The sequence below is a fragment of the Meriones unguiculatus genome, chromosome 6 (assembly GCF_030254825.1).
Source record: "Meriones unguiculatus strain TT.TT164.6M chromosome 6, Bangor_MerUng_6.1, whole genome shotgun sequence".
Classification (NCBI taxonomy): domain Eukaryota; kingdom Metazoa; phylum Chordata; class Mammalia; order Rodentia; family Muridae; genus Meriones; species Meriones unguiculatus.
This window is the reverse complement of record NC_083354.1, coordinates 42,908,710-42,929,645: the sequence shown is the minus strand read 5'-3', so window position 1 is coordinate 42,929,645 and position 20,936 is coordinate 42,908,710. Positions and strand designations below refer to the sequence as shown.

Genomic DNA, 20,936 nt, shown 5'->3' with positions numbered 1-20,936 from the left:
AGCCAGCTGGCTGTGAGTCAAAGGCCTCCTCCTGGCCGGCCACTTTCACTTGCACTGCCCTCCAGAGCCTCTGGGATTAGGCTAGGAGAGCCTCCAGGGCGCTGATTGCTCTATTACCCTCGCTGTTACTTCACATCAGCTCAGTGGACACGGTTGAAGAGACTGTCCCTGGGTTTGCTCCCTAGCACTATAAAATAAACAAGCAAGAGAGTCCAGGTGTAGTGGCCAGCGTCCGTCCTTAATCCCAGCCCTCAACAGGCCGACACAAGAGGACAGCATCAAGTCATCAAATCTAGGCTATATGGCACGACCCTGTGAGTTATTTGGCTGCATAGCAAGTTTGGAGCTAGCCTAGACTACAGGAGTCTCTCTCTCTCTCTCTCTCTCTCTCACACACACACACACAGTTAAGGCTAGGTATACAGTCCAAAGGTAGAGGGCCTAGTAGCCAGTCCTGGGTTCAATCCCTATCATCATAAATGATGAGAGAGAGAGAGAGAGAGTCAATCATTCAGATGTGGCGTAGGCCTGCAATTCCAGCACCGCAGAGATGGAAGCGGGGGAATCAGAGTTTGAGGCCAGCATGAGCTACACAAGACCTTGCCTTAAAACAAAACAAAACAAACAAACAAAACAACTATGTGTTGCTGGAGAGATGGCTCATCCGTTGAGGGCATTGATAGCTCTTTCAGAGAAAACTGGATCAATTTTTGGTACCACATGGTGGCTGCAACTTTCTGTAACTTCAGTTCCAAGAGATCCAGTGCTCTCTTCTGGCCTCCGCGGACACGTCACACATATGGTACACAGTCATATAGGCAGACTAAAACAAAAACCAAATCTGGGGATGGGGTGACATGGCTGCATAGATTTGGTGACCTAACTTTGATCCCCAAAACCCTTGTAAATGAGGAAGGAGAGAACCCACACTACGAAGTTGTCCTTTGTGGTGGCTAAGCTTGGTTGTTAAGCTGACACACACTTGGAAAGAAGGAATCAGTTTGGCTGATGGGCATGTCTGCAAACCAGGAAATCCTTTGACCTCCACACACACTGTAGAGTGCATCACCATACATGTATCCCACATACAGAAAAATACAATTACAAAACTAGCAAAAACCTAAGGGCCAGTAAGACGGATAGCAGGTAAAGGTGCTTGACACCAAGGCTAAGGACCTGGGTCCTAGCTCCAGAACCTACCTGGTAGAGGCGGAGGACTGACTCAGAGCTATTCTCCGACATCTACATGTGCACCGGAACATGCATGAATACATACATACATACATACATGCACACAGAGCAAATAGATAAGATGTAATTTTTAAGATGTAGGGACTAGAGACATAGTCCAGTGGGTAAGAGCACTTTCGGCTCTTCTGAAGGACTGAGCTTTGTTCCTGGTACACACAACAGGAGGCACAACCCCTGTAGCTCCATTTCCAGAGGAATCTGATGCCCTCTTCTGAGCTCCATGGTGCACACATGTGTGCAAGCACTAGAGAGATGGCTCAGCAGTTAAGAACACTGGTTGCCCTTCCGGAGCACCTGGGTTCGATTCCCAGCATGGGCATAGTGGCCCACAAACATCTGTGATTCCAGTTACAGGGGTCTAATGCCCTCTTCTGGCCTCCAAAGGCACTGAATACCTGTGCTGCACAGACATACATTCAGGCAAAATGTCCATAAATATAAGTTTTTAAAATTAATTAAAATATATGCCATAGGGGCTGAAGAGATGGGTCAGAAGTTAAGAGCACTGACTGCTCTTTCTGAGGATCCGGGTTTGGTCCCAGCATACACATGGCAGCTCACAACTGTCTGTAACTCCAGTTCCTGTACTCTTAACCAAGAGCCATGTCTCCAGTCTCCAAAAATAAATCTTCAGGCTGGGTATGGTGACACACACCTTCAATCCCAGCACTTGGGTGGCACAGGCAGGCTGATCTCTGTGAGTGTGAGGCCAGCCTGGTCTACATGGTGAATTCTAGGGCAGCCAGGACTGGGTAGAGAAGATTGTCTCAGTAAACAAATGTTTAAAAAGATTGTGTTGTATATGTATGTCTCTGGTGTGGGGATATGCAAGTGTGAGTTCAGGTGCCCACAGATGGGGGGTGAGGGTGGGGGCTTTGATTTCCTGGAGCAAGAGTTATAGATGATTGTAAGGTATTTAATGTGGGTGCTGGGAAAAGAACTTGAGTCCTCTGCATGAGCAGTATTCACTTTTAACTGCTGAGCCATTTAATCTGCCTCCTTAAGGAGGCTGGCGAGACAGCCCAGTGGTTAAAAGGATCCAGGTTCAGCTCCTAGAACCCGTATGGTGGGCTACAACCATTCCCCCTTAGGCACATTTGTGGTGCACATACATACACGCAGGCAAAACACTTACACACATAAAATACAACAATTGAGAAAATCATTGTTTCCTTTGAAACAGTTTCTCTGTGTAGCTCTGGCTGTCCTGGAACCTGCTCTACAGAACAGGCTGGCCTCGAACTCAGAGAACCGCCTTCCTCTCTCTCCCGAGTGCTGGGATTAAAGGAGTGCGCCAGCACTGCCTCGCAAGAAAATATTTAAATTAATAATTTTTAAAGCCTGAAACCTGGGCTGGAGAGACAACCCCGCAGTTGAGCGCCGACGGCTCTTTCAGAGGACCACATGGTGGCTCTTAACTGTCTGTGTAACACCGTTTCCACGGGATCTAGTGCCCTCTTCTGTCCTCTGCGGGTACTGCATACGGGATACGGCGCTATAACCCTACAGACAACGAATTTCAAACTCAGCAAACAAAACGACGCTTGTCAGAGCTCACACCCACATTACCGACAGTATCTTCTCTCCCTTCCTCTGCCCACCCACACGACGCCAGCAGGCCTGGGGCTGTAACTCAGGAGAAGCGTGCTTACCCAGCATGCAAAGGGCCCTGAGTTTGAGTTTCCATCCCTTAAAAAAAAAATCATCTTTCTCACAAAACGTATTGGTGCTGTAGTGTTTTCTAGGAGCTGTTGACCAGGCTGTGAGCCTTCTCATCCTATAGAACATTTTGCAGGTATTTTGCCTAATAGTAAAACGTTTATCTACCATGCACAATTTCTTTGGAATGGGGACCCGAGGACAGGACAGACAGACAGACAGACAGACAGAATCTGTAATCCTAGTTCTCAGGAGGATCAATTTGTATTTGAGGCCAGATAGGGTTAATTAGAGAGTGCGCGCGCACACACATACACGCAGAAGGCAAACGTAAGGTCTGAACATCTGAGGATGGTGTTGCACATCTGTAATCCTTAAACCCAGGGCTCGGGGGAGTTAGAAGATCAAGGCCAGCATCCACTTTCATAGAAGGTTTGAGGTCAGCCTGGGATTCATAAGAAGCAAGCAAACAAAACAAAACAAAAAATACTCACAATAAAAACCACAAATAAATAAATAAAGACTAGATCACGGCTGCCTGAAAGATTATCCTTTAACTCAGCTAGCCTTACTTACTTACTTATTTTTATGTGTAGGACTGTTTTGCCTGGTTGGAGGTCTGTGCTCTGTGTACAGATCTGGCATCAGATCTCCTAAGACTGGAATTACAAGAGGGCTGTGAGCCACCACATGGGTGCTGGGAATTGAACCCAGGTCCTCTGAAAGAGTAGCTAGTGCTTTTAACCACTGAGCCATCTCTCCAGCTCTTGTTTCTGTGTTTTTGAAACAAGCTCTCATGTAGCCCAGCTGTATTTGGAATTGATGTTGCTATATATCTGAGGCTGGTCTTGAATTCAGGATCCTTCTGCATTCACTTCCCAAGTGCTGGGATTACAGACCTCCAATACCTCTCCTGGCATTTATTTATTTATTTGTTTGTTTGCTTGCTTGAGACAGGGACTCACCATACAGCCATGGCTGTCCTGGAATGCTACTATGTAGACCAGGCTGGCCTGGAGCTCAGAGATCTGACTGCCTCTGCCTCCTGAGCGCTGGGAATAAAAGTGCGTGCCACCACCACCACTGTCTGTGGCTGTTTCGCCTGCATGTATGTCTGTGTACCGCATACTTGAAATGACCTCAGGGGCCAGGAAGAGGTTAGATCTCCTGAAACTGGATTATAAACAGTTGTTAGCCACCATGCACAGCTAGGGCTCATAGCGACCGAGCCACCCCTCCAGTCCCTTTTATTTATTTATTTTTTGGCTGTCCTTGAACTCACTGTGTAGACCAGGCTGGCCTGGAACTCACAGAGATCCAACTGCGTCTCCCCCCCCCACAATGCTGGGATTAAAGGGGTGCATCACCACCACCTGACCCATTCTTCTTTCCTTCCTTCCTTTTTTTTTTTTATTAAAAAAGAGATCTATCTATTTAGCTAGCTAGCTATCATTTATACACTATTCTACCTGCGTGTGTGCTTGCACACCAGAAGAGGGCACCAAATCTCACTATAGATGGTGTGAGCCACCATGTGTTTGATGGGAAGTGAACTCAGAACATTTGTATGAACAGCCCATGTTCTTGACCTCTGAGCCATTTCTCCAGCCCCCCTTTCTTTGTTTCTTTCTTTCTTTGAGACAGAGTCTCACCGTGCAGCTCTGGCTGGGCTGGAACTTCATATGTAGACTAGGTTGAGCTTGAACACCCAGATATCCCCCTGCTTCTGCCTCGCAAGTGCTGGGAATAAAGGCATGTTCCATCATGCCCAACTTATTTGTTTATTTTTATGCAGTCTCCTCTATCCTAGGCTGGCTTCAACCTCATGATTTAGAGGAAGGAGACTTTGAACTTCTGATCCTTCTGCTTCAACCTTCCAAGTGTTGGAGTCCTGCTACACTTGATTTCTGTGTTGTCAGGATTAACCAAGTGCAGGATAAGAAAGAAATGCACTCTGCCAACTGAGCTGACCCCTAGCCCCAGTGTATTTAGATTATGATAATTAAAAATAATTTATTTACTTTTATTTTATGTATATTCATATTCTGCCTGCTTTATGTGTCTGAGAGAGTGTCAGATTCCCCTGGAACGGAAGTTACAGAGAGTTGTGAGCTGCCATGTGGGTGCTGGGAGTTGAACCTGGGTCTTTTGGAAGAGGAGCCAGTGCTCTTTTGTGTGTGTGAGAGAGAGATTTATATATTTATTATGTACACAGTATTTTGCCTGCATGTACGCCTGCACAACAGATATATTTATAGATGTTTGTGAGCCACTATGTGGTTGCTGGGAATTGAACTCAGGACCTTTGGAAGAGCAGCCAGGGCTCTTAACCTCTGAGCCATCTCTCCAACCTGCTGCTGCTGCTGCTGCTGCTGCTGCTGCTGCGGCTGCTGGTGGTGGTGGTGGTGGTGACTTTGGTTTTTCAAGACAGACAGAGTTTCTCTGTGTAGCTCTGGCTTCTCTAGGACTCTCTGTAGACCAGGTTGGCCTTGAACTCACAGAGATCCACTTGCCTCTGCCACTGCGTGCTGGAATTACAGGCATGCGCCACTGCGCTGGGCTCAGCTCCAGCTGTTCTTGGTAATAATTTGTATGGAATATATTTCCCATCCTTTTCCCTGTTTTTGTTTTGTGAACTTACATCTAAAGTAGAGTTCCTAGCTAAGCATGGGGTATGTGCCTGCTATCCCAGCCCTCAGGAGGATGAAGGCAAGAGGATCTCCTTGAGTTCAAGGCCAGCCTGCCACACTTAGTGAGTTCTAGGACAACAGTGTCCCCCAAATCAAAATAAGGTTCAAGGAGATGGTTCAGCTGGTTAAAGCTCCTGTCGCCAGGCCTGATGACTTGAGTTTGATCCATGGAACTCACCTGAAAGGGTGAAAAGAGAACAGATTCCTACAAGTTGTCTTCTGATCTAAACTTGTACAGTCACACATAATGAATACATAAATACATAAAAACCAAAACAAAACTAAATCCCAGCACTCAGGAGGCAGAGGCAGGAGGAGCTCTGTCAGTTCAAGGCCAGCCTGGTCTACAAAGCAAGTCCAGGACAGCCACAGCCAAGGCTATACAGAGAAACCCTGTCTTGGAGAGAGAGAGAGAGAGAGAGAGAGAGAGAGAGAGAGAGAGAGAGAGAGAGAGAGAACCGGGGTAGAGAAAGCTGAGGCAGGCATATATATCTATATATAAACTGCTATGTGATGACACATATCTGTCCCATCCCTAGTGAGGCAGAGATAGGAGGATCATGAATTTAAGAGCTATGTAAGAAGATTCAAAAACAAAACATAACAAAATCCAAAACCTAGAACAAGAGGTTGGTTTCATAGAAAAGGACAGAAGAGAGTAGAAACAGAAACAACAAGCAGGTTGGGGTCACTTCCCAGTTATTTTTAGTATAAAGTAGTTACAGAGAACCAACAGTTAACATCGTGTTACCATTTTTGTGTTTGGGTTAAGGCAGATGGAACATTATTATGTCAATTGAATTTGGCTTGTTTGGGAAAGCTGGCTGCTATTTTCTAATCCTGACTTCTCGGAAATTCAGATAAACAGTTTAATTTCAGCTTGGTGACGTGGACCTTTAGTATGAGTGACTCCATTTTTATTTTTAGCCTAGTCTGTTGAGACATGGTGTAGGAGCTTAACCCAGAAACAATGGTTTTCTATAATTTTCTTCCTTGCTACAACTTAATTTACATCTATCATCTATTTCTCAGTAACTCATTTAATTAAAAAATATGAAGCCGGATGTGGTGGCATGCCTTTAATCCCAGTACTCAGGAGGCAGAGGCAGAGGGTCTCTATGTGTTTGAGACCAGCCTGGAATTCAATGTGAGTCTAGGACAGCCAAGACTACACAGAGAAACTCTGTCTCAAACAACCAAAAATATTTTTTAATGTAATATTTTGTGTGCATGTATGTGTATATGTTGTGTTAGTTACAATGTGTGTTGTATACCTGTTCTCCAACATTTGGAGGTTCAGAACACTTGACTGTCTTCCTCTATGCCTGTCTTCCTTAATCCTTTAATACAGTCTCTCACTGAACCAGAATTTGCTTATTTTGGCTAGACTGGCTGGACACTGAGCTCCCAGAATCCGCCTGACTCCACCCTACCATAAGCTAGGGTTATAAGCATGCACAGTCAAACCCAGATTTCTTTCTTTCTCTCTCTCTCTCTCTTTCTTTCTTTCTTTTAAACAGGGGTTCTGAGGATTTGAACTCAGATCCTCAAGGTTGCAAAGCAAGTGCTGTTACACACTGACTCATTTTTCTGGATTTCCACACCCCACTACACAGCCCTGGCTCTCCTGGAACTCTCTCTGTGTAGACCAGGCTGGCTTCTATCTCACAGAGCTCTGCCTGCCTCCGCCTCCTGAGTGCTGGGATTAAAAGCGTGCACCACCACTGCCTGGCTTAATTTTAAATTATTTGTATGCTTGTGAGTCTGTGTAGGAGTATATGGCACATAAGTGCAAATTTCCCTGAGGGGCCAGAAGAGGGCGTTAAAGTTGCAGTCATGCAGTGTAGCCTGATGGGAGTTCTTTGAATTCAGTCCTCTGGAAACGCAGCAAGGGATTTTAACAGGTAAGCCACCTCTTCCAGCTGCATGGCCTCCGATTCCTGATCCATGTACCTCAGATTTTTTTTTTTTTTTTTGAGACAGGGTTTCTCTGTTTAGCCTTGGCTGTCCTGAACTCATTTTGTACACCAGGCTGGCCTTGAACTCACAGAGATCCACCTGCCTCTGCTTCCCTGAGTGCTGGGATTACAGGCGTGCACCACCAGGCCCAGCTGTACCTCAGAAGTTTTAATGTTTCCCAAATGCATCCATATAAAAAGTGAGAAGAAAGCCTGGTAGGTTGGAATGGTGACACAGGCCTTTAATCCTAGAGTTAAGGAGGCAGAGGCAGGTGGATCTCAGCCTCACCCGCATCTACAGTGAGATCTTGTCTCAAAAAAGACACAAATCCCAAACTATCTGTCTCTTCCCCAATCAATCTATTTATTGGTTGTTTTGTTTTCTTCCTTTCTTAGGCAGGGCTGCACACAAGCCAGGCTAGCCTGGAACTTGTCACATAATCGAGATTAGCCTTGAATCTCTAATCTCCCTGATCTGTGTCCACCTCCCAAGTGCTAGGTTGACCAAAGGGTCACTAAATTACAAAACTTTACAATCTAGCTGGGATTACAGGAGATAGTCACCACACCTTGTGCCCCCCACCCCCACCCTGGGCTTGCCTGGAACTCTTTGTAGACCAGGCTGGCCTCAAACTCTCAGGGATTCACCTGCTTCTGCCTCTGCCTCCTCACTGTTAGGATTAAAGGCTTGCACCAGCATACCTCATCTGGTTTGTATATATATTTTTAAATGGTTGCTCAGAGGCCAGAAGAGGGTGCCATATCCCCTGGGACTGGAATTGCGGACACTTTAATACAGTTCCTCGTATTGTGGTGAGCTCCCCCCAACCATAAAAATGTTTGTAGCTATTTCATAACTATAATTTTGCTACTGTTATGAGTTGTTATGGAAATATCTGTGTTTTCAGATGATCTTAGGCAACCCCTGTGAAAGGGTTATTTGACCCCTAAAAGAGTCAGCACCCACAGATTGAGAGCCACTGCTCTGGAAGAAATGTTCTTCACCATTGAACCATTGCTCCAGCACCGTCCCCTGGTTTATATTTTTGGAGTTTTGTTTGAGGCCGTTTCTCTGTGTAACAGCCCTGGCTGTCCTGGACTTGCTCTATAGACCAGGCTGGCTTGGAATTTACAAAGATCTGCCTGCCTTGGCCTCTGAGAGCTGGGACTAAAGGTGTGCACCACTGCCTGGCTTATACCATTGATGAATCCTTAAGTTAATCATTGCTTTATATACTTTAAATTATTTTTTTCTCTGCAACATTTTTTATAAAAAGATACTTTTTCATTTTTTTACTTGAGACAGGGCTACAGGGTTTCTCTGTGTAGTCCTGGCTGTCCCAGAACTCACTCTTAAACCAGGCCTGGCCTTAAACTCAGAGCTCTGCCTATCTTTGCCATCCTAGTGCTGGGATTAAAGGCATGCCCCATTATGCCCGGGTGTTTTTTGTTTTGTCTGTGTTTATTTTTTTTTTAATTTAAGATTCATTTATTTTTATTCATTTTATTTATTTTTATCTTATTTATGTTTATTCATTCATTTATTTTTATTTTGCCTGCATGTTATGTCTGTATACCCATGTTTTCAGTGCCCTCAGAGGCCAGGAGAGGGCTTTGGATCCTCTGACACTGATGTTATAGGCTGTCAGCTGCCCTGTGGGTGCTGGAAACAGAACACAGGTCCTTTGAAAGAGGGGCCAGTGCCATTCTCTAGCCCCTGAAATGTTCTTTTGTTTTGTTCCCCACCCTGGGGGTCGGGGGTGGGATAGGGTCTCTTTTATATTAGGGGTAGTCTTGAACAAACTCATAGTGCTGCTGAAGAGGATTTTAAATTTTGGCCTCCAACTCCAGAATAGCTGGCGTTATAGGCCTGAGCTGCACCCCTAGTTTTGTGGGATAGTGAGGACCTATCTAGTGCGTTCTGAATGCTAGATAAACACTCCAGCAATTGAACTGTGAGCTCTTTTTAAAATGTAGTGCCTGTTTTTGCGATTACTGTCAGGGAAGCTCATTCATGTTAAGGGCTTTAAAAAGGGCTTCCCCCCCTCCCCCCTCAGCATTCTCTCTGTAGACTAGACTGGCCTCGAACTCACAGAAATCCTCTTGCCTAAACCTCCTGAGTGCTGGGATTAAAGGCATGATCACCACCGTTGGGCACCTTAACACATTTCAACCTAACAAAACAGCAGAACCTAAACGGGATTTAAAGAAGGCTCCAAACATTCGGGATCCTTTGGATAAAGAAAGGCGGGAGGGTTGTTCGGATCGGCCCGGGAGGGGCTCACAGAAGCGTGGTGATTGGCTGAAAAAGAACTTCCGCAGGCGCTTCCGGCTCGCGACCCGCCCTGAGCGTCGCTGATTGGCTGGCTTGTGAGGCGTCCCGTCACTTGGGAGTTGTAGTTCTTTTAGTTCGCTAGGTTACGCCAATAAGGGCTAGTGGTTGGAGACAGCGGAGATTTCGCTTGGTCGCCTGCATCATGTCCCGTTTGTTGGTGCCCTGTCATGTGAAAAGTACCGTAGCCCTGCAAGTGGGCGACATGAGGACCTCCCAAGGTCGGCCTGGCGTACTGGTTGTCGATGTCACCTTTCCCAACGTCGCGCCTTTCGAGGTGAGCGACCCCCCAATAGGCGCGACCAAGGCTTCTGGGCGGGGAAGACCTAGTGACTTGGGCGTTTCCCAGGCATTTAGTCTTTGAGAACCTCTGCAGTGTCCCACGTTTTTGCGGGCTGGCTTTATTCAAGAGCATATACGCTTTTTTTTTTTTTTTTAATCGCTATTAGACTAGAGTTTCCTGTCCTGTTCTCTTCAGCATCTCTTCCCAGTGCCCGGGACATCACAGGAAATTTTGAACCTCAGTACAAATGAGAGGGTATTTTGTTTTTGATCATAGCTGGAGTCCTTAAATAATGATAAAAACTTCCCCATTCCAATGGTCCCTGCCACAGCTCAGGTGTAAACTCATCCTTCCTCTAGGTCCTCCTAATGAATTGTTTCCAATCGCTAGTTGCACTTGCATCTCAGCTGACCAAGTGACATGGCATGACCTCAACACAGAACAAAGCCTACCTCTAATGGCATAGCATTCTGTGCCTCACCCACTCTCTTGGTCCTGTATGCTTTGGCTTATGTTATTCTTTACCAAGATGTGCTTACCGTAGGGTGGGGAAACCGAATTAATTGATCTGACCCTGGAAAATCTGAGTCACTGTGTTTGAGCTGGATCTTTGACACACACACACATATATATATTAATATTTTTCAAAAGTTAATATAAATGTAGTTTTATTGGAGCAGCGTGTGAGGGAGGAGGGAGAGAGAGAGGAAAAGCGTGGGGAGAAGAGGAGAGACAGGAAGACTGAGAAAGAGAGCAGAGCAAGAGAGAAAGGCAGGGGAAGGGGGAAGAGGAAAGGGCAAAGGGCAAAAGGTCTAATATTTTTATTTTATTGTTGTGAGCCTAGCCTTTAACAGCTGAGCCATCTCTCCAGCCCTAATATTTTTATTTAAAAAATGTTTATTTAAATTTATGAATGTTGTATCTGCATGTATGCTTATATATTTTGTGTATGCCTGGTGCTAGAGTGGAGGCCAGAAGAGGGTTCTGAATCCCCAGGAACTGGAGTTAAGAACAGCTGTAAGGTGCCATGTAGGTGCTGGGAACCAAACCTGGCCCTCTGCAAGAAGATCAAGTGCCCTTAACTGCTGAGCCAACTCTCCGGTCCTGATATCTGTGGCTTTTTTTTAAGTGCCATAGGTGATTCTGGTGTGCATCCAGTGATGAAGACTACTTCTGTGGTAGTCGGTACTATAGGCCTAGCCAGCCCATGGCCATCCCATGTCCTTGCAGTGTACTCAACAAATTATCCTACTATTCCTGTTCTGGTCTGAGAGAGAGAGAGAGAGAGAGAGAGAGAGAGAGATTGAACCTCTGTTATTACATACTAGATTCTCAGGTTCTCTCACTGTGGTACTTTTTTCTTTTTCTTAATTTATGCCATGTGGGTGCTGGGAATTGAACCCAGTTCCTCTGGAAGAGCAGTCAGTGCTCTTAACCATTGAGCCATGTCTCCAAGCCCCCTCACTGTGGTACTTTTTAGAACATGCTACTTTTTCTTTTTTTTCTTTTTTCTTTTTTTTTTTTTTTTTTGGAGTGGAGTGAGGGGGGAATCTCAGGAATCCCAGGGTGACCAATGAACAGGTAAGGCTTATCACGAACCTCTGATCTCCTTCCTCTACCTTCCAAGCACTGGGGTTACAAGTCTGCCTCATCGTATGCCTGGTTTATGCAGTACTGAGCATCTAGTGTAGAGCTTCAGACGTGCTGGATAAGGCAGGTACTGTACCTACAGAGCTGCCTCCTCAGCCCCGTGGATTACCTTCCCTGCTTGCGTTGGTTCACTTAGCAAGTTCAGCCTCTTTCAGGTTTCACATGTCCGTTTTTTGCTTCCTCTGGGGCTTGGGGTCTGACCTCGGATATCATCTTAGATGTGTTAGCTCAGTTTATTTACATGACTTACTGGATCATGAGCCCTTTTAGGAAAGAAAAATTGTGTTTGGGCCCAATATTTGTTGAATTGTTTAGCTAAAGCGTACATTCCAGAAGGAGGAGATGATGTCACTGGGCATGGGCCTCCATTCTCACGGTGGGTTGTGTGTGTTCTAGTTGCAGGAGATCACATTTAAGAATTACTACACAGCTTTTCTGAGCATCCGCGTTCGTCAGCTCACCCCAGGGGCCACACCAGGCAAGTGGGTAACTTGCCTGCGGAACTACTGTTTGATGCCTGACCCGCACAGTGAGGAGGGAGCCCAGGAGTACATATCACTGTTCAAGCACCAGGTGAGCTGGGCCTCAGCTTGGCCAGGGCATCCTAGATGAGGACTTCCTGCCTAGAAATGGGCAGAAAAGCAGAAGGGAAGAGCGTAGTAAAACTGGGCTGGACTGGGGCCTTCAGGCAGGTACTTTGGAGAGACCGCTGTTCTGTCCTTCCCAAAGACTTGGGGAAGCATTTGGTTTACTGTTGGTTGGTAGGTTCTTGGTAAATGAGCTTGGTCTTCAGTGGGTCTTTTTTTGTTAGTTTGTTTGAAAACTATGTGCTTGCTTGTTTTTCGAGACAAGGTTTCTCTGTGTAGCCCTGGCTATACTGGAACTTACTTTGTAGACCAGGCTAGTCTTGAACTCAGAGAAAGGACTCGCCTGCCTCTGTCTCCTGAGTGCTGGGATTACAGTCATGTGCCACCACACCCAGCTCAGTGGGTCATTTTATGTGTGTGTCAGATGCTGTGTGACATGACCAGGGTGCTGGAGCTGCGTCTGATTCTACGGCAGCCATCACCACTGTGGCTGTCTTTCACAGTGGAGGAACTGCAAATCTACCAGCAGGGACCAAAGGTGAGTGACTCCCTGAAACCTGTTTATCAGCTAGCCCTTTACCTTAAAGGCTTCTAGCTTTGGCTAGGGGCCCTGGGGTGGGTCATTGGCAAGGGTGCTGAGACTCAGAAGGACGTCTTCACCGGAAGTTGGAGGAGTGTGATTGCAGCAGTTCATAATCAAAGCTGACCTTCTGTCTCAGGCTCCCCTGACCTTTGAGACCACCCGCTGCTTCTGGTGCTGGGATATACTTCTGTTGCCTATGTTCCTGGGTTCTCCTGCGTAACAGAAGAGCTTAGCAATCTGAGGGTCTGTCCCTTTGATTTTCCTTGGCCCTACCAGGGATTTCCCAGTGTCTCAGACTCAAGGGCCCTTTACTTTGCCCTCAGGTGCCAGAGCTCCAATTCTGCCTCACTCATGACAGTATGCCTTTGCTTTGCAGAGCCCATCCTTGTTCCCCAAGTGGCTTTCCCACCCAGTGTGCAATGAGCAGCCTGCTCCCTGCGCTGAGGTAAACTCTCTAACATTGGGCATTGGCCACGTTATCGTGGTTCTGATGGCCAGAGCATGAAGAAGTGGGCCTCTGGCTATCCTGGGGCTGCCTGGGGGTGTAGCTCAGTGGTAGAATACTTAACTAGCATCACAAGGTCTTGGGTTTGATCCCAGCACTACAAAAAATTGAGAGTGGACCCAGGGCCCATTGTTCAGTGTCTTCCTTGGTGCTCTGTGGGATTTGAATCATACCTGGGGTAGGCATGGATTGCGTGCTGAGTGAACATCAGGCCACAATCACATGTTCTGCAAGTTATCCAGGAATGTTGCTAGTTTCAGCCCATATATAGCTTACATCTCGACGGGTGGGCACGTCTGGGGAGAGACTCGTGACCGCTCTTCCTTCCTTCTGGAGCAGGGGCTCCCAGACCCCAGCAGAGTGTCCTCCGAGGTGCAGCAGATGTGGGCGCTGACAGAGATGATTCGGGCTAGTCACACCTCCACGAGGATCGGCCGCTTTGACGTGAGTGATGCTTCCCCCTGCTTGGCGAGGGTCGCTTTGAGCAGCTCAGGACTGACAGTCTCTTGTGTTGCAGGTGGATGGCTGTTATGATCTGAACTTGCTTTCCTACACGTGAGCAGCAGAATCTACTGGAGACATTGGCCTTCTGTGCCGGTCCAGGCGTGGTTTGGCCAACAGAGGCTGAAGCGTGTTCCCTGTGCATCCAAATTCTATCTGGACAAAATTTACAGCTTGGGAATTCTTGACACTCACTAGTTGTTGGAGCATGAATTTCTAATGGGGCCACTTTCTGTCTTTTCCTGTCTGGCATGCAAATTTAGTCTCTTCCTCTCAAAATTCACCAGTTCTACTTAAAAGCCTTGAACTTCTCCTGTCTATCCTGCTAATATGCTACCATTTTCCTCATCGCTGAGACAAACCTGTTCCATGTAGCCTGGGAACGTTGTGCTGTTTTGATACTCATGACCTGTGAAGCTTGAGGAAGAGACGCCCCCTATTCGTTCCTCTGCTTCTGCTCATGGCCTTTTTTCTTTTGTATTATATCTGTAAGAAGAAAATGTTCCAGGGTCAGGCATGGTGGCACATACCTTTAATTTCAGCATTCTGTGAATTCAAGGCCAGCCCAGTCTACACAGTGAAACCCGGCCAATCAGGGCTACATAGTGAGACTCCGTCTTTAAGAAAGAGAGAAAGAAAGAAAGATACAAAGAAAGAGACAAAGAAAGAAAGAGAAAATGTCTCCCCCACCTCCTTTAAGTTTGTCTGCTACCAGCCTAGGAGGTGAAGCTGGGGTTTTTGGGAGCTTAAGTGCTTGGGTCCCAGAACTGGCTCCTGAAGAGTGTTCTCTGTCAGTTGTGGGCCAGTGCTTTTAGTGCAGCTGGGGCCTGAGAATGAGACCGCCAACCTATTTGTGATCAGACTAGCGAAAAGCACACCCAAGATCCTTTCCCCAGTTGCTTCTGCCAGTCATGCTCAGGATGATAAGAGATCGACCCTGGAGCGAATGTGTCCAGGTGAACATCTCACTGATGCTTTTGGAGGGGCTGAGGCCCTCTCTTACCCCAGCGCAACCACTAAACAAAGAAGGCTGCTTCCCTTTCCTGTAATCGAATTCTGATTCCCTCTAGTTCTTCCTGGCTTTGCCCCTGGGAAGGATTGCTAAGCAGTCCTGAAAGGTGTCTCAGACCTGGAAAATTGAACATGTGTATGTGCCACCATTTTCTGGGACAGTCTAGCCACTTTTTGGTGGCTACTCTGCATTTTGAAGGTGGTGTCTTTTCAGTTTTTGCTGAAAGGGTGATCACCATAGTCCCATGTTCAGGGAACAACGGTCTTCGGTCTTCGGTATGCATGAGTGAAGAGGATCCTGGGGTGGCAGGGACCACCCGTACTTCACAGCTGTGTTCCTAAGTTCCCAGCACTGGAGCCAGGGTACAGCAAGATCAATAAATAAATGTGGATACACGTCTGTGTTGGCTGCTTGTGTGTACGGAGCGGGAGAGGTAGAGGCCAGGCTGTAACAGAACTGTGCCTGCCCAAGGGCTTCCGCCCCTCTAGTGATTGCTCTACCTCCCACTGCTATTTGACCTGAATGTGTTAATTCAGGCTTCTCAGGCATTCATAGAACTTTGACCTGGAGGCAGGGAGTTCTAACCCCCGAGTTCTAACCCCCAATTCTGGTTCTAGGCAGCTTATTCCGCTTCGAAATGCCTGACTGATTTGATTAACTAGAGGAAAAGCCTGAGGCCATCGGGAGTCAGCTCTCAGTTTGAAATCCCAGCCTGCCCTGTGGGCTTCCTGCCCTTCTTCCCATCCCCTACGGACCAGAAAGACCTGTCCCAGCAAGGGGTTCGGACTACATCTCCCAGAGTGCCTGGCAGAGTAGTGGCCTCAGTGTGCCGGCTGCACCAGTTGCGGGTGACAATGCAGCGGTCAGTGAGTGTGGTGGCCCCTCTGGGTTTTCGTCTGCAGGCGCAACTCTTCGCCCAGAGTCGCCCACTCAGTTTTGCACAGGTGGGCTAAGGGTCTCGGAGGGTGGGGGAAGGGAGCTGATGGCACTGGGGCCCCGGTGTCATTAAGCCTGCCCACGTACAGGATGTGCTCCGCAGGACTCCACTCTATGACTTCCACCTGGCCCACGGAGGGAAAATGGTGGCGTTTGCAGGGTGGAGTCTGCCGGTGCAGTACCGCGACAGTCACGTTGACTCGCACCTGCATACGCGCCAGCACTGCTCTCTCTTTGATGTGTCCCACATGCTACAGGTGAGTCAGGATGGACCAGGCCTTCCGCCCTGTCTACAGTAGCGTACACGGTAGCTTGTTTGAGGATGTTTTGGACTCCAGTGTTAGGGACACCAGAGGACTAAACAGGAGGTCTCATCATTTACCTCCTACCTCTCCTGCTCCCGTGGTGTGTTTTAATGCCCGTGGGTTTGCTAGAGCTGATACCTACCTACTCTCATCGGCCGTGCTAGGTATTGGTTTGGAAATTGGTTGGGTGCTAGGTCCCCTTGAATTCTTAGACCTTGCTCAGTCACCCCGAGGCCGGGAGGGCTAGGGGAAATGAGAAGATAGGACCTCTACCACCTCTTGAACCAAAAGACTGTAGTCAGTCACTTCTTGGCTGGGCTGTGTTATGAGCAACTGGAGTTCACTGCCTTGGAGCCTTTTGGGCTGCAGATATTTCAGTGGCCTGGGACTTTTCATATTTCCCCTAGACCAAGATATTTGGCTGTGATCGAGTGAAGCTGATGGAGAGCATAGTGGTTGGAGACATTGCGGAACTAAGGCCTAACCAGGTGGGCCCATTTTATCTTTTTTTTTTTTTTTTTTTTTTTTGAGACTGTTTTTCTGTGTAACCTTGGCTGTCCTGGACTCCTTGACTAGACTAACAGGGATCCGCCTGCCTCTGCCTTCCTGCTGTGATTAAAGGTGTGCACCACCACACCTGGCTGTTTTATCTCTTCTCAATGGGTATTTTTTTTAGTCAGGAGCCAATAGACAGCTTAAGTCCCTGACTCAAGCATAAGAGGTACAGATAGGTCAGTATAGCTTTTTGGGCCTTGCTAACGTTGGGTTGTTCTAGATCCCCATCCAGCTTCAAAGAAGCACTACCCCAGCCTTACTCCATTGGTTGGGAGGCCAGAGTGTAATGTTTATATGCCCTGAGCTCTCACGCTGCCCATACCTTTGCTATTCAGAGTGTGTTCTCTAAACCAGCAGCCCCTCCATCTTCTAGGAACATGCTGAGGCACTGCTCTGGACAGAACCTTAGTTTTACCAAGATCCCGATGTGGTTTGTGCGAGCTATCTTCCCTCAGGCTTTGTCAGTGGCAGGGCTAAGGCCAGCTTAGCGTTTTAAACGCATTGCTGAAAAACATGCTGGGAGCCTGTGGGATCATGAAAATGGTCTTTGACACTTTTATCCTGGAGGGTGGCACATAGGAGGAGTTACCTGGGTGGGGTGAAGCAGTGGTTCCTAGATGTCATAGGGTGAGTGTGAAATGGGTTTCTAAGAACTGAGTAGTGAGGGAGAGGAAGGTTCCACTAGTCTGGGGAGATCCCCTAAAATGGGAGGGGTGAGAATTTATGATTTGCTTGACAAATGAAGGCCAGAGGCCCTAGATTTGAGTCTTACCTTGCACCCTTTACCTAGAACTGTGTTCCTGAGTTTGTGGTAGCTGATCTTGGGATCTAAGAGTGTTTCACTTTGCTTGGCTTCCTGCACCTGGAGATAATGTTCTTCTTTACTGCTAGGGAACACTGTCACTGTTTACCAATGAAGCTGGAGGTATCTTAGACGACTTGATTGTGACCAATACTTCTGAGGGGCACCTGTATGTAGTGTCCAACGCTGGCTGCCGGGACAAGGACTTGGCTCTCATGAAGGTACAGCCAGGCTTTATTCTAGGCACTTTGTAGTCTTTGTTCGTAAAGCAGTGCCCCGTGCAGATAGGGGCTCAGAAAATGACTCTGCATAAAAGAACAGCCAATAGACTGAAAAGTAGGCTCTCCCTGGGACACACCAGGGTTTGGGGATGGGGACCAGAGGAGGTGGGGAGCTAGAGCCGATCCTGAAATGAGCATCTTCTGCTGGGGGTTAAGGTGTGGGTTAAGTGTGCAGAAATGGTCTCAGACACTGATGTGTTTCTGTTTTTCATTTCAGGATAAAGTCAAGGAGTTCCAGAACAGGGGCAGTGATGTAGGCCTGGAGGTGGTAGATAATGCCCTGTTAGCTCTGCAAGGTGAGGGTGCCAGGTTGGGGCTAGAGCCAGCCCTTGCCTTCCTGGCTGCACTTGCTGCTTAGCATGGAGGCTATCCCGGGAGGAAGGTGTGGATGTGCTGTGGCATAGATGCCATAATTCCAGAGTTAAGTATCTTTCCTCTCCTCTCACTTGCTGCAAGACTGTTCATGGGCTTAGGGACAAGGGCATCCCCTCCCCACTTGCAGAGTTGGGCTTGCTGGTGCTCTCTTCTGCTTCCTAAATAAGGGCTGTAGCCCAGGGCGTGCGGGGCCCAACACTCTTGGTCATTCTCTTTGGGCTCAGGGCCCACTGCAGTACAGGTGCTGCAGGCTGGCGTGACAGATGATTTGAGGAAGCTGCCCTTCATGACCAGCGTTGTGATGGAGGTGTTCGGTGTGCCTGGGTGTCGTGTGACCCGCTGTGGCTACACAGGAGAGGATGGTGTGGAGGTATGCCAAGAAGTAGTTATTCCATATGCTACTGCATGCCCGTGATCCCGTACTTTGGAGGTAGAAGCAGGAAGATCTTACTTCAGGTGGGCTAGGGTTCCATAGTGAGTTCCAGGCTGACCATGGTCACATGGTGAGAGCCTCGCTCAAAGAAAACAAAGCCAAAAAAAGAGATGGTTGTAAAGCTTGGCAGGAGGGGACACATGCCTATAATCCCAGCACCTGGTAAGTACAGACAAGGAGGATCATAAATTACAAACCAACCTGGGATACCTGACTCAAAAAGAGGGATGGCAGTAGGGGAAATGGGCATATAATGCAGTGCTAAGGTATTTTACCTTACCTTCACAACCAAAAGCAAAGCAGTAAGAGCAATTCCTGATTCAAGACCTAGGGGTAACTGTCCATCTGCTTCCTGGTCCTTTGTGCAGATATCAGTGCCAGCAGGAAGGGCAGCCCACGTGGCAACTGCTCTACTGAAGAACTCGGAGGTGAAGCTCGCAGGACTAGCAGCCCGCGATAGTCTGCGCCTGGAGGCGGGCCTCTGTCTGTACGGGCATGACATCGATGAACACACCACGCCCGTGGAGGGCAGCCTCAGCTGGACGCTGGGTGAGCCAGGCTAGCATCCAAGGGTTCCTGAGAGTCAGAGTTCCCGTTAATGAAACCAGTTAGCCCCTGACTACTCGTAAGGTTGGAACAGCTCAGACTGGCTGAGCCTTCATTCCCTGACGGTGCTACTGCGGCTTTGCCTGTTACAAACTGAGGACTGAGGGCCTGCAAAGATGGCTCAGTGGTTAAGAACACTGGCTGCTCTCCCAGGGTCCCAGGTTCAATCCCCAGCACCCATATGGCAGCTCACAACCGTTTAAATTCCTGTTCCAGGGGATCTGACTCCCTCACACATGAAGGCAAAATACCAATGTACATAAAACAAAAATAAACTGAGGACTGTAAGTATGGCTTCCAGGGGATAGTTGATGACTGTAGTTCAGGGGAAAAACAGAGCCCAAGAGCCCAAGCGACACTTGATGGATGTCACTTGGCGTCTTGGTAGTAACTTGCTGTGGTCAGGGCTTCTGTGGACTATGGCTTACTTGTGGTGTGTTATGTTGCAGGGAAGCGCCGCCGAATTGCTATGGACTTCCCAGGAGCCAAAATCATTGTTCCTCAGCTGAAGGGGGAGGTGCAGCGGAGACGCGTCGGGTTGATATGTGAAGGGGCTCCAATGAGAGCACACAGTCCTATCCTGAACACAGAAGGCACCGTGATTGGTAAGTGGTCCACGATGGGGACATTGGCTGGCAGGGTGTCCAGGGTAGGGGTACTGAGCTGGCAGAGTGGGGTTAACCCACGGCCTATGCCTGGACAGGTACAGTGACCAGCGGCTGCCCTTCACCCAGCCTGAAGAAGAATGTAGCCATGGGGTATGTGCCATTCAAGTACAGTCGAACAGGAACACAGCTGCTGGTGGAGGTTCGACGGAAGCAGCAGATGGCGGTGGTCAGCAAAATGCCCTTTGTGCCCACGAACTATTATACTCTCAAATGAAGTTGGTCCATGGAAAAGCCCTTCCCTCCAGGAGCCTTTCCCTAGAGGGCATTCAGAGAGCTCAGTAAGAACAGTGAAGCAGAGCTCACAGGGGTGGAAGCTGAGTGAGGTTTGCTGTGGTCTGGTTAGGGTGGGGAGAGCATTCCATCCAGACTCCTTCCATGACAAGTCATTCTAACTTTAGGGCCAATTTTTAAATGACAAATGACCTTACTTAATGTCCCATTTTAGTCCATAAGCCCATTGCCTTTGTGTGAAGAATAACACCTGCCCAACCTACCTCTCACCATGGTTTCTCTAGTTTCCAAGGGCTATTACTGTGGGCAGTGTGGGCCTAGGGACCTTCTCCACTTTGCTTTCCATGAACGCACTGCTGCCTTTCCGTGGGCAGAAATGAGTCCTGCCTGACTCGGTGTTGGCTGAGTTGTTCCTGTGTGTAGACTTAGGGATGGCTGAGCAAACGTGGACTCACCCTTCCACGTTCCCTAGTCAGCTCAGCCTGTTGCACGGTAGGCAAGACAGGGCACGGCAGGGTTAGTGCCCGGCTGCCCTCCGCTGTGGCGAGTAATTATACTTTTCTAACTCTTGAAAAAAATTAAAGCGTCTTTCCTTATTGCTTGCCATGGTCTCAAGCTCTACTTATTTATTTATTTATTTTTTTGTTCACTGGGTTTCTGGGGTGTCAACCCGAGGCCCATCTTCTTGGCCTCCAAGATAGGCTCTGGGTAGGAGATCCTTGAAAGGGGCCGG

The 20,936-nt window shown here is 48.0% G+C and overlaps 2 protein-coding genes across 3 annotated transcripts; both read left to right on the top strand.

The window, feature by feature from the left end:
* Positions 1-9,961: 9,961 nt before the first annotated feature.
* Positions 9,962-15,406, top strand: Nicn1 (nicolin 1, tubulin polyglutamylase complex subunit). Its single transcript, XM_021661945.2, has 6 exons — positions 9,962-10,167; positions 12,220-12,396; positions 12,835-12,948; positions 13,370-13,438; positions 13,838-13,942; positions 14,016-15,406. The coding sequence occupies exons 1-6, from the start codon at positions 10,036-10,038 to the stop codon at positions 14,055-14,057; spliced, it is 639 nt and encodes a 212-aa protein (XP_021517620.1). The 5' UTR covers positions 9,962-10,035; the 3' UTR covers positions 14,058-15,406.
* Positions 15,407-15,624: 218 nt separating this feature from the next.
* Amt (aminomethyltransferase) lies at positions 15,625-20,807 on the top strand. 2 transcript variants are annotated; one of them, XM_060385269.1, is made up of 9 exons: positions 15,625-15,955; positions 16,051-16,204; positions 16,660-16,740; positions 17,699-17,830; positions 18,108-18,186; positions 18,490-18,635; positions 19,067-19,247; positions 19,754-19,909; positions 20,008-20,807. In XM_060385269.1, exons 2-9 carry the CDS (start codon positions 16,091-16,093, stop codon positions 20,184-20,186), a joined length of 1,068 nt encoding a protein of 355 aa, XP_060241252.1. In that variant the 5' UTR covers positions 15,625-15,955; positions 16,051-16,090; the 3' UTR covers positions 20,187-20,807. The 2 variants fall into 2 exon arrangements, with proteins under 2 accessions (XP_060241252.1, XP_021518494.1); XM_021662819.2 differs by having other exon boundaries at positions 15,626-15,955; positions 16,037-16,204.
* Positions 20,808-20,936: the final 129 nt, after the last annotated feature.

Coding starts and splice junctions, on each gene's coding strand:
- Nicn1 (XM_021661945.2), top strand. CDS start 10,036: ATGTCCCGTTTGTTGGTGCCCTGTCATGTGAAAAGTACCGTAGCCCTG. Junction 10,168..12,219: donor CCAACGTCGCGCCTTTCGAG/GTGAGCGACCCC, acceptor TGTGTGTTCTAG/TTGCAGGAGATCACATTTAA. Junction 12,949..13,369: donor TCTACCAGCAGGGACCAAAG/GTGAGTGACTCC, acceptor TTTGCTTTGCAG/AGCCCATCCTTGTTCCCCAA.
- Amt (XM_021662819.2), top strand. CDS start 15,866: ATGCAGCGGTCAGTGAGTGTGGTGGCCCCTCTGGGTTTTCGTCTGCAG. Junction 16,205..16,659: donor ATGTGTCCCACATGCTACAG/GTGAGTCAGGAT, acceptor TATTTCCCCTAG/ACCAAGATATTTGGCTGTGA. Junction 16,741..17,698: donor CGGAACTAAGGCCTAACCAG/GTGGGCCCATTT, acceptor CTTTACTGCTAG/GGAACACTGTCACTGTTTAC.